The sequence below is a fragment of the Mesitornis unicolor genome, unplaced genomic scaffold, assembly GCF_000695765.1.
Source record: "Mesitornis unicolor isolate BGI_N332 unplaced genomic scaffold, ASM69576v1 scaffold24927, whole genome shotgun sequence".
Classification (NCBI taxonomy): domain Eukaryota; kingdom Metazoa; phylum Chordata; class Aves; order Mesitornithiformes; family Mesitornithidae; genus Mesitornis; species Mesitornis unicolor.
Window position 1 is genome coordinate 317 of NW_010196121.1, and position 13,022 is coordinate 13,338.

The 13,022-nt window shown below is 41.9% G+C and overlaps 1 protein-coding gene across 1 annotated transcript; it reads right to left on the bottom strand.

The window, feature by feature from the left end:
• Nucleotides 1-1,474: 1,474 nt before the first annotated feature.
• LOC104543703 (WD repeat-containing protein 5) lies at nucleotides 1,475-12,052 on the bottom strand. Its single transcript, XM_010188372.1, has 13 exons — nucleotides 11,868-12,052; nucleotides 10,925-11,033; nucleotides 9,507-9,580; nucleotides 8,488-8,577; nucleotides 7,732-7,821; nucleotides 6,921-7,004; nucleotides 6,100-6,155; nucleotides 5,905-5,951; nucleotides 5,048-5,123; nucleotides 4,660-4,693; nucleotides 4,098-4,172; nucleotides 3,557-3,644; nucleotides 1,475-2,564 (listed from the first exon to the last, which is right to left on the bottom strand). Exons 1-13 carry the CDS (start codon nucleotides 11,946-11,948, stop codon nucleotides 2,464-2,466), a joined length of 1,005 nt encoding a protein of 334 aa, XP_010186674.1. The 5' UTR covers nucleotides 11,949-12,052; the 3' UTR covers nucleotides 1,475-2,463.
• Nucleotides 12,053-13,022: the final 970 nt, after the last annotated feature.

Genomic DNA, 13,022 nt, shown 5'->3' on the forward strand with positions numbered 1-13,022 from the left:
GTGTTGTATGAAAGGAGAGAAGGTTAGCACTCCCCTTGATAAGGATGGAAGAGGCCCTTGTGGTCTATACAACACGCATACGGTTAAGGCACTGCCACCTACTTTGTGGCATCTAACCATGTTTTTCCTGGTAGGGAGCCCTAAAAAACCTGCTCCCTCTATCTTCTTTCTGCTCCCTGATTCTCCTTTTCCCTCAGCATAAAAGCACCCAGCGGAGCAGAGCCCCAGGGAAAGGTTGCAACGTGCTCCAGCCCCTACCAGCTTGCACCTCACACAAGCAAAGGCACATCTCTCATTACAGCGGGGCAACCCACTCCAGCCATCACACAAACCTTGTTTTCAGCACCATGCTTTACACAATTAGCTAATCCTGGCAATCAAACCACCACTGACCAGGCTGGATATAATCATAGCCAAGCAGAGTTCATGTCAATAGGCCTCAACATTAAAGGACCTGTAGATCCTTTACACCACAACTCTTCAGTTTGGGGGACAAGAATATCCCAGTTCAAGAGATTTCCTCCTGAAAGCAGGGAAACCATCTCCTTTCCCCACAGCTCTTTGGCTCTGAGGGCAGGGAAAGCTGTAGCAAGCAAAGCCATTCACACACAGAGTTACATGGGAAGTACCACGCTACAAAACATTATTGGATCTACGTGAAAAATGCTTTGCTGGACTAATGTACCACCTCCTCCACACTGGTAAAGCAGGACAGCTTTAGTTTCATTGGCCTGTGAGAAAAAGACTGGAAAAAAAAATCATGAAGTTAAGAAATTTATTATTTCAGCAGTGACACTCACTAAGTCCAGAGGCAGTGTCCTTTACTGGGGGTAATGAAAAACCTCAAAAGACAGTGGTATTATTAATAGCCATTTTAGCACCAGCTCAACATGAACTCTATTTTCACATTTTAAAAATAAAAGCTATACCTCATGCCTTGCAGCTGTCTTCTTCACTAAGGGTAAGGCATGGCAGTCTGTGAGCAGCCACGAGAGATTTGTACTGCAATCGATTTTCAGTTATTATCAAGCACATGAGGTCGATACCAAAATAATGGATTTTTGCTTCACCAGGAACAAAACATCTCCTTACAGCAGAACCCTTCAGGTGCAATAAAACTTGTGCTTCAACACAATTCTTAACCAGCAGAAGTGAAGTCCTGGACCATCCCTCAGCCTATTCTGCAAGGAGAGGGCAGCGGGATTCCTTTCCCCTTAGCTAAAGGTCTCTGCCAAGGACACCTCCAGTTCAATCCTCCTACTTTCTTTAAACAAATTTTGCCTTCAGTTACGCTCCTCTCTTCTTTCTCCACAACAGATGTAAAGCACCATGCTGCTGCTCCTCCTCTCTTCATCCTCTCTTCGTCACCCAATGGAGCTGCTACAGAAACACTTCCCTCTAAAGGTTTTTATAAGGGAGGCTTCTTCAGACACAGACACTCCACATTAGTACACTCTTACTACAAGCATACACATAAAATCCCACCTTTTTATTATGGCATATGGTATTTTTTTTTCAAATGTGTAAATACCACATGGGTATGACAAAAAGGGAAAGAAAGACCAACGCTGAAATAGATACAGAGTCATGCCATCATCAATACAGTTTCATACAATGGATTTTTAAAATACAAAAGTCTGGGGTTTTTCTCTTTACATGGAAATAATTTTACAGTGTTCTGTGAGCTCGCTTTATAACCAGAAGAGGAAAAAAATTAAAATATTCAGAGAACAACTACAAGCAGGATTTAGTTTAATGGTTAACAGAAGAACTGTAACTTTGCTCTAGAACAGCATCTATTAAACACACGTAACAAGAGGTAAGCAACTATACAGAAGGTAAGAGGAGATTTCACCACAGGAGTCAAGTCAGGGGCTGGAAGAGGGAAATCTGGAACTGAATGGTTTTATTTGGTCACAAAGTTTGAGCTGAGTGTTTAAAATGAAGCACCCTTAAAGATGCAGTACTCCTATTAAAACAATACAGAATCTTCCCAAGAGACTAGAACCTACATTCTGGAAAAAAAATAATAAAAAATTAGACGTTTAAAAAAAATTCCACACATCTCTAGGCTCGTGACTTAATTTAGTTACGAAGTAGACTGGCGGCTCTTCCTTAAGCAGCAACAGCGCCCAGAAGTAATGCCACCATAAAGTACAGTATCTTTGGGGTGTCCAACACAAGGCTGACACTTGTAACACGATGTCAGAAAGATCCATTTTTCTGCCAAAAGATCAGGCAAGAAAAGGAGACACTGCATCTTTTTATTTTTTTTCCACCACGTTGCCCGGTTCTAGCAAGGAGCAAGACGTTTTCTTTGGGCCAAGACTAACAGAAACCACTTATCAAATATTCTTCAGGTTTCCTGCCAAACTGGATTTATTATTCTCATGTGGTTTTTTTAATATTTTTTAAAAAACTTTTTTTTTTTTCCTTGCAGTCTCTACAGTGACACTGGAACGTTTAACAGTCACTCTTCCACAGTTTAATTGTTTTGTCGTTTTCTAGTGCCGCTGATGCAATGATGTTTTCTGTTGGGTGACAAGCTGTTGAGATTACAACATCTAAGGAAAAAGACAAGACAGACAAATACCATTATTAACAGCAACGAAATCTGATTCATAGCAGACATTTCTGGAAACATATGTATTGCTACTGCATTTTAAAATACTGCGTAGCCAAGTTACTATTTCCTTGCAGCGGGATTATAAACTCATAATTCATAAATATTTTCCAAGTATTTCTTCTCTGAGAGGAAATACTGGCAAAAAAGAACTGAGAGTAGTAGCTGGAAAGCGTCTGACAGGTTTCAAAATTTGAGACCTGTCCAGATTCTAGTTCTTGCTTAGTTCACAGGCAAAACTCTCAGCATATTATGTCAGAGACAGCTAATAAAACCCAGCTCAGTTTTTTCTTTCCATGTAAGGCATTTCCAACATCCTATTGGATGCGTAGATAGCACTTCATCTTCAGAGCCTTGCCCTAGCCTGAAAATGAAAACCTGCTGCCACTGCCTCCACTTACAGCCCAAATCAATGCTCCTGCAAAGGAATAAGCAAGCTTAACTTTCACAGCACAATTCCGACTAGAGTCAGTACAGTGAAAGTGCTGCTCTCTTACGGGATTCAGACTGAAGGACCCATCAGGTGACATCTCAATCCATGCTCGGCTCTGTCTTCAAGACAGGCAGACCTACAGGCGTTTATAAACAGCAGCACATCAGTCCTTAACCTTTCAGGAGCTGCAGTTTTGGAAGGTGTTAACAGGCAATTTAATGTCGCTAATATTATGAGTCGCTTAAATATCTTTACCAGGTCTGAACTCAAAGAAATCTCTTTATAAACTGATGACTCACACTGAAAGAATAAACACTTGCAGGGCTCATTAAAAAAAAACTTTATCAAAAAAGAACTCCTAGGGTTCAATTAAAGCTTCAGCCAGTCTAGAATTTGAGTACGACAGTCTAAACATCAGAGATAAAATGCTGAAGCTAAGCCCCAATTGCAAGCTGATATGAGGAATATTCCATCAACAAAACCAAAATCCTCTTCCACACCTGTGTGTCCTTGTAATTTCTGTACAATCTCTTTTGTCTGGAGGTTCCAAATATAAACCAGGTTGTCTTCTGAACCGGACACGATCCACTGTAGGGGCAGAGAAGAAACAGTTGTTTTAATCTTCCTCCTCATCTAGATCTAACTGCTATTAATCACTAAACATACTATTGTCGTCACAGGAAAGGGAACTTCCAACATTATATGACCACTTGATGTGGTTTGTTCTCTCTCAGCCTTTCTTCAGTGCACACAGGCAGCGGAAAGCTCTGCTCCATGCCGCATATGCTGGAGGAGGAAAACTAAAGGAGCAAAAGGTGCTGAGGTGGTTCTTTGTTAGGATTTAATTTCTGACTTGTTCTGTCATCTCAAGCAGAACACATCAATCCGTCATCCGATGGCTGACTGCTGGGTGGCTACGGCAAAACGGCACCTATGAACCAGCACCCAAAGGTGGTTTCCATCCCCAAACTACTGTTTCTTCTGCAGACAAAAGCAGTAAAAACCACACATCGGCGAAAAGCATCTCAAATAAACACTAACCTTTCCACCAGTAACAGAGAAATTCGCAAATATGCAGTACTTCTCATTTTTGTGTCCTGTGTAAGTCTTCAGGCACTGAAAGTGAAGAGTCGCAAGATGTAAGTACAGCTGGGAGGCAGTTTTCTCAGTCAAGGATAAACTTTCATGGCAGAACCAACTAAATATATCTGGCTGTGTTTCCCACCCTGCCAGCTTATCTAGAGGATGCAGAGGGCATCTCTGCCCTAAAACACCAAACCATTTTGAGGGAGGGAAATACATAAAAAAAATAAGAGAGCCTTAACTTTGTCACATTACCATAGAGAAAGCAAGCAACAGCGACTTATTGTTCATAAAGAGAAAAATGCAGAAATACAGCTTTACTTAACATCTCAGGGTTATGCAGGAGCCAAATAACATTTCCCCCCCCAAAGGCATCTTTAGTCCTCTCCAATAAAGAGGTACTAACACTTTTTTCTGTAGTATTCATAAAATGTTAAGCAAATTTAAAAAGCACATATGAAATCCAGATTTTCCTATAAGTTTAGCTAAGTCTACAGAGCAAGACAGACAAAGCTTTTACCTTTCCTTTGCTGTAGTCCCAAAGTTTAAGGGTGCTATAAAACAACAAAAAACCAAAGATTTTTAGTTCTCAGGGATTTTTTTTTCCCCTCTTACAATTTCCTAGCAGCAGAAAAAGTTTCTCCATACCAGAGTTCCTAAAATCTACATTGGATCACTTCAGTCTGGCTTTCGAATGCAGCTTTAGTTAACCCTAAAGTACAAAGCACACCACCTTGCAGGCTTTTTAAGTCTGACAGCGTGCATGAATTGGTGTAGTATCACCACTATGATAGCTAAAGAGCAACAAAATAAAGTTTTCTCTGGTACTCAAACACTTCAAAGCCTGTGAGTTTTGGTGGTTTTTCTGTTTGGGTTTGTTGTTGGGTTGTTTTTTTTTAAATACTTACTTGTCCAAAGTTGCAGCTAGTATGTATTTGCCATTTGGGGAGAATTTCACAAAAGACACAGGAGGGTTATCATCATCTACAGTGAAAAGAACAGCAATATTAAACAGTGCACAGTCGTACTGTCAATATTGACAGGGAATTTCTTTTGATGAGAAAACAAGCTTTCAGTTTTGTTGTGCCTTGGTACCACAACAAAGAGATGGAGGAAAGGTGATTTTTTTTCACTAATTTAAGATAAGGATACTAAGTATTTTGCTTACAAACATTTTAAATAACACTTTATAACTGAACTTTCCTTCCTTGCATTACCACTTATCTGAGCAAGACCGTATCTCTACCTTTAAAAAACATTATATTAGGATACATGCCACTGATTTGCAGCACTATATAACTTGTCTATGTAATGCTTTATAAGAATATGAAGGATTAGGGAACATATGCCCAACAGGTGGTTTCCTTTTATTAGCTATGTTCACAAGATGCCTTTGTGCAACTTGCAATCAAAAGGCAGCTTGCGTAGTCACAGACCTGTTTCCATCACATCCAACAGCACAAACAACTTTGCCACTGAAGGTTTGAACTGCTGCACAGCAAGCACTACACTGCTGAATGGTACAAAACTCTGAAAAAACCTCTTAATTTGTCCACCTATACTACACAGCCCTCAGAGCTTAAGTTTCCATTCATATGGTAGTTCCTCTTATTGCAAGAGGTAAGACGACAGTGTACTACCAGAACGGTCGGAAGGCAGTAAAATAGAGCACAAGGAAGCCACTGTTCACAGCAGTGGTGCAGAGTAACTGTGTCAAGACTTAAAAGTGAAAAATAGAGTGCAAACAAGAAATATTCCTACTTACCAATCAGTGTTTTCAAGCACTGGCCTGATGCTGTATCCCAGATTCGACTATGAAAAACAAACGAGAATCATTACTATTTGTTTTGAAGTCTTTGCTTTGATTTTAACATTACAAATACCAGCTTTTTTAAAAAAAGTCCTTTTTTTTCATTGCAAAAGGCTGGAAGAGTGCTGCAGACAAGAAATCACCACTTACCAGAGTCCATCATAGCTACTTGACACTATAAGAGATCCATCACGATTAAAATGCACCTGTAATATTACAGAAGGGGAAAAAAACTTTACTGATGTTCACAAAGATCAAATTTTTAAGCCCCACTGGAAGTACTTATCTTCCATCACTGACACTGCAATTCATGCAGATGGTAACAGAAAGTCAACGCAACGTACAACATTCAAAAAACAGGCAGGAGTTTAGATGGGTAACGTGATCAAAACAAGATTCTTTCCCTTTCCCCAGTTTTTCTGGCATAATTATAAAGAGGAATGGATGTTAACTACAGTGGTTTATTCAGGCATCAGGGACTGGAATACAAGTTCCAGGTGCTGGACACCTTCTGTTTTTCCTTTGTTTGAACAGATATTGCTGTATTCCAAGTTCCTTTCACCTACTGAATGAATGAAATTTGAAACAGAGCGTACTCTGAATCTACCCTGCTCTGGGCTTCAGTAATAGCTTGGAATGACACAAAAGCAACTGATGCACAGGCTGTTCTCCAATCCTCAACCTGTGGCCAGCATCACACTGCTAGACTCAGGCACCACTGACACACCACTGTTCACTGTTCCCCACATTAACATCCAAGACCAAAATCTGTATCGATCACACAGAAACACGGCTCATTTCATTCTCATTGAGCACCACTGGCAAATCAACCACAGCCCATCCTCTACACTGTGTCAGGGTTTGATAGAAGTTAGAGCACAAACTCATTTCTCTACAAACAGAAGCAGGAGAGGAGCTCTGCTAAACAAAATAAGCACATTAGCATGTTCATTTTTTTTTAAGAGACTTACAGCTGAAACTGGGTCAGAATGAGCAGGCAACGTCTTGAGGCACTTCCCTGTTTTCACATCCCATATCCTCACGCTTTCGTCAAACTGAAGATTGAAGAAAGGCACAAGGTGGTTTAATGATGCACCTATTCGAGGTATGCAAGGTGTTACAGCCTGACTAGACACATGTGCCTTCCTCCAACTGCACTGCAGCTGCATCAGAAAGCCTAGGGCATAAGCACCACACAGGGCAAAAATAAAAGACTGGGAGCATAGCTCCTCAACTCTTCCTCTCCATGGAGGAAACCAGTTCTGTTCAGTACCTAGAGGCAACGTCAAGCTAGAACCAAGTGAGCTAGAACCTGCTCTAGAACCTGCTCTAGGACCTAGCCAGCACTGTGCCCACCTGGCCAGCACCATCCTGGCTTATATCAGCACTAGTGTGGCCAGCAGGACCAGGCCCCCAGTCATCCCCCTGTATTAGGCACTGGTGAGGCCGCATGTCGAGCACTGTGTTCACTTTTGGGCCCCTCACCACATGAAAGACACTGAGGTGCTGGAGCACGTTCAGAGAAGGGCAACAAAGCTGGCAAAGGGTCTGAAGTACAAGAATTATGAGGAGCACCTGAGGGAACTGGTGGGTGTTAAACCTGGATAAAAAGAGGCTAAGGGGAGACCTTATCGCTCTCTACAACTATAATTGTAACTACGATTTAGTGCCATCATCATTCTGCCAAGGATATCTAAAAGAACCTGTCTGTCCCATTAGTGCTGGGCAACAGGCGTGTGCAGCACTTGCTTGGCACAAAGGGGGGAAAAAAAAATCACTTACTGATCCCGAAACGATGAGGTTTGACTGAGGATTGAAGTTGCAGCAGAAAACGTAGTTACTGTGCCCTTTCAATGTCTTTAAGCACTTACCCTGAAATAAGATTTAGCAGAGTCAAGTATACCGCATCCTTCACAGCCATAAATGCATTCAGATAAGCTGTTAATCACTGTGCAGCACACAAAGAAACTATCTCTAACCTCAGATTTAGATGGGCAGAGGACCAGTTACAGCAAAACTACAGGAAAGAAAAAAAACCACCACCACATTTTTTAATGACTGCAGCCAAGTTGCAAACCCTTTGGGCAACTCAGGGGAAGCAAGCAGTTTAACACACCTAATCAAAATTCAGACAAACAATCTAGCTCTCATCATAATCCCAGAAAAGGAAGGGGGAGAGAAGCAAAGAAGAGTGAAGCTCTGATAAGAAGTTACAAATAGGTTTCACCTGAGAGGCTGCTTACAGAAATGAACCCTGCAGTCACATTGCCACTGTAAGGTTTAAGCACTCTCAGAAGACAACCAGTCTCCTCATGGTACCCCTAAGCATCCACTTTCCAAAAGCCGACTCCACTCATGCTCACATCCCATTCAACCAGCAGCTGATGATAAGCAGGAAAGAGTGAGTATTACCCAAAGAGGACCCAGTTTTTAAAACTCTCCTCTCATCACAGTACATCAAGGCTGTCTCTCAGAAGAACATGAGTTAGGATGCCAATGCTGGGCAGAAGGAAGGTAAATAATAGTTTCTGTCCTTACCGAGCTTACATCCCATATTTTGAGAGTTTTATCGTCAGAGGCAGAGACAAGAAGGTTGGAATCTGATGACCAAGCAACATCAGAGATACCCTAAAACAAAGGCAAACAATCCTCTTCTAAGCTCTGTTTGTTCACTGACACAGGAAAACGGAAAACACAGACTGCGTATTATATTCACAGCAGAGGCTTGAAAGAAAACTCAGCATTGAGAGTTGGGAATGATCCGACTGTGTTAACAGCTCCTTTGACACTTGTCCATCTTAAGCTGAGCCATATACTCCAAAAACATCAATGGCTTGTTCACAGAGCTCTTACTGTGGCCACCAACACCCTTTCTTGGAATTCATGAACAGTTTTCTAGATAAACTAATCTGGGTAAGTGGTTTCTCTTTATGACAAATGGCTCACTCTTTATGGTCTGAGCCTCTAAAGGCTGGAGAAGAACAAGATTCTACTGGATTTGGTGAATCTTCACGTTTTTTTTTGCTTATGAAACTTCAGCATGTAAGAAACTTTAGAAAATAAAACCAAAGCGTTTGGGAGTTTGTGTTTTCTTTAGAACTTCGCAGAATGATTAAGTGTTGTGTTTATGTAGGCAAACCCACAAGAAAAATTCAGCCTCCTTAAAAGGCAAGCCATTCTGCTCCATATACAAAGATGGAACAGGACACAGTGTTACAGTTTGCAGGGATTTTCACCCTAGAATGTACTGTCCGAGGTTGCCGTTCCTGAAATGGAGGGACTCAAGAAAGTGGCTAAGCAGCGTGCATGCAGGTGATCCATTACCAGCCTGCACTTCACCCATATTTTCAGCCTGAAATTGGTATGACTTCAGCAAGTCCAGTCCCAGGCTGTTGCGCAGGACTGAATAAATAAAGAAGTACAAGACGAGACTGAAGAACAAACCTTCTACACAAGTTAAACTAACCAAGAATGGAGATTTCTAGATGAGGAAAAGAAAGCAAAACTCTTTACAAGCAAATTCTTACTCAAGTGCACAGCAAGCTCCTCATACTTACCAGTTTATGACCAGATATTGTCTTTTCAAACTTGCCATCATATGCTCCCCAAATTTTAATGAGTTTGTCAGCAGCTGGAAAAGAATGTGCCAGTTAAGAGATTAACAGCACTAATAGACACAGCTGTTCCTTCCAGGTGGAAAGAAATATGTTAACTACGGCTCTGCAAATAGTGTGTAGTTCTGCCTCCCCAGGCAGGCCCAATGAATAAGGTAATATGTAATTGGTAAAGAACAGTTTTGTACACGCCAAGCTGCAGCAGCTGAGATTACATAAAGTGCCTGGAATGCACAGAGTCTCCAGCCGATTTAGTCTCTCTGATGACAGCCTGGGTTTCTGCTTTTGTTTTAGATTGCCAGTGGTAAAAGTAGTACCATTCCGTGAGGAAAGCTGAAACGCTTTTGCCCAAGAAGAACAAAAATTACACCACAAGCTGGACTGAATTAATGCCTGCAAAAACCCGAACGTATTATCCATGCTGACTTGCAAAACAAGCCAGAGAAAAAGACTGATATCTGCCAGACGTGGAGGTTGGAAAACCTGGGTGGGGGGGAGACGGGAGAATACTTTAAGATAAAATTATTTATGTATGGAACACTGCACTGGTCTTACTAAGGCAACCTGCAGTTAAGCCAAAGACCCAAGTCATTCCCACATCTGGAAGATATCCGAGCGGCCCACAACATCGTATTCAACAATGTTCTCCTTTCCAACCGACCTTCCCTTACACATGGATCCTTCTCTGGATCCCTGAGGGTCATATGAACACATTTTCAAAGGAACACTGTCAAGAAGTGTTGACTACCAAAAAAAAAAATGTAGGAAACACCAAAGCTGATAGGAAGAGGACTTGATCTACAACTTAAGAGAGGAAACAGCAAAACACTGTAATAACCTTCTGCACATTTAACTGAGGTAATCAAAGGCTCCGACTTATTAACCGCCACACGCTACAAGCACATGGCCAGTGCTCCGCACCACACTCTACAGCCCAGTCTAGCAGCTCAAAGCTGCCTTCCTTATTTCCCAGAGCTAAACCTTTGCCTGCAGAACCCATACACAAAGTTTAACCTATAAGCTTAAGCTATGTCTTTAGTGATACAGAAAAGCACAAGGGTTTCCTTTGCACAGGTAAAGAATCCTGTGTTTGCTTTTGCCATTTGCTCAGTAAAGCAAGCTGAGCAGGTGAGGACTTTCCAACTGGTCAATGCACAGAAGATACAGTGCTCAAAGTAGCAGAGCTTAAAAAGCTTAAAGCTTATTATCTCAAAGACTGGCAGCTTTGGTATCGTTACTTTTAAGAAAAATCATGACACTACATCCCTCCTCCATCTGAGGATGGTAACACTGAAGACAGGCGCTTCTCCAAGGCCCACATTTGCATGTTTTAGATGAGATAAAAAGCAAGCAATACTTACAGGAGCTGGCTAGCCACTCTCCATTAGGACTAAACTTTACTGATGAGACTGCCTTTGTATGTCCCGCTAACGTGAACTTTAGAGCATAGTTTGGTTTTACTGGTGCAGGCTGTAAGAAAAAGTTTTATGAATGAGTGTAATAAATTCCGTATTTAGTATCACAGTGACAAGCTCTGTATCAGACTGGGTTTGACAGTAATGGACTGTGTGAATGTTCACCACAACAGAGATCCCAGTGTTTACATTTTCTTCCCCTCTCCAAATTAAGACAAAACAAAACAAACTCCTCTGCCATCTAGGGCCAGCAGTGCCTTCCTGTTGCATTCACAACACCAAGTCATCCTCGGTATGAATTTCATCCAAACTAACAACAAACATCCGAGCATAATGCAGAAGTCCAACCATAAAGTTGATCAAAATAATACTCTGGGTACTGATCTGTGTAGTACTTTTAAGTGTTTGCTGTTTTCATTCTTATCATGAATTAAATCACAGGCCAATGACTCAAAACGCCTAAAATCCCGGTTTTTCTCCTTTTCACCCTAGACAGCAACATCCCCTTTGAGCACCTGCAGGCTTCAAAGAATCTGAATGACGACTGCTTCCCCACTCTGCAACTAAGATCACAGATTTTCCAATTCTCCGGTCACCTCTAGGCATTCCAGGGATACAAACAACTTATCTTTTTAATGCTTAAAGTGACAAAAAGCATTTCATTAGCAAGAACTTCCACTAAACCAAATTAAAAACCCCACCCTAGCACAAGAGGCTGTACTCCATTCGCTTTCCCCATAAAACCCTCAGCGTGTTTTCCGCTCGAGACAACAGCATAAATTTGGAGAAGTTCTTAATCTATAGAATGCAATTCTCTCAATTCTGGTTGGCACATTGAAAACGCAGGTAGCAGCCACGCGTCAGATATGGTTCAGAGCCCTGCACACACCTTGCTCTGATTGGTGGAGGAGGAAGGAGTCGATTGTGTTTTGGTGGATTCTGCATCTGGCTTCTTTTCTTCTGTTGCCATGGCTCTGAAGCTGGCAAATGAGACTTACGGTGCTCGAAGGGGAGAATGAATGTGCTGCTTCAAAAGGCAGCCCTTGCCACAGAGAGAACAGCACCAAGATGAAAACCTAGAAGAAAAACAAAATATTCTCATTAGCTGTCAAAAAGACTCTCAGCGGCTAGAAGAATGAGATTAAAAACTGCAGGTTGACAGAAACCAGTGTGAAAAGCCACATTCTGTATCAGTTTAACAACACAGCAGCGTTTTAGGCCTTCAGACCATCTAACAGGCAGCACCAAGAACCCAAGCCATGGCCTTTTATCGCTTCTTGGAAAGCTTTTTTGCACTCTGCTCCATCCCAAATACAAATAAAGCAGCACAGCTTTCAGGTGTGGCAAGAGTTTCATATCACATTCTCCAAAATACTTCTAAGAAGCATTTGGCACATAGCAAATACAATGGTTTGTACAAGAGGGAGGAAGGAACAGTCCAAGGCCTTTTTTTTTCAGATTTATTACAGTACAGAACACAAGATCATAACAAACACCAGAAATAACAGGCATTTCTGCAGCTTAAAACCCTACCAGGTTAATTTCATGTCAGAATTCATGTATTTCAGTCTCATATTTCCCCCCCTAAACAGTTTCAGCATCAAATCAGACCTCTGCCCGAGACCTCCTGTACACCAGCCCTGCACTGGCCTCCCCAGCCGTGCTTTCCGTAACCAAACCTGACAAAGTGCCGTGCCAGGATTCGGTAATCGGGGCTGGTGCTGCAGAGGGAACAATCTCCACTGCAGCTGAGCTACGTTTCAGCTTCATAACAGAAAAACCTCCAGCTCACACTGCAAGGATTTGTCTTCAAAGTGCAATATCCCACCACCATCCTTTTTGCTGGTGGCAGCACATTTGGGAGCAAAAGCGTTTGCTTTTGCAGCGACTGCTGGCATTTTAAGCATCTCCTTCTCGGGAGGGCGCCGAGCAAAGCACTACCAGTTGCCTCTGCACAGCACGGATCAGCCCCTGCTTGCAACAACAAGAAATTAAAGTGTTTGGGTTCTTTTTTTAACGCAGATCAGATTCTTTTCATCTGGAA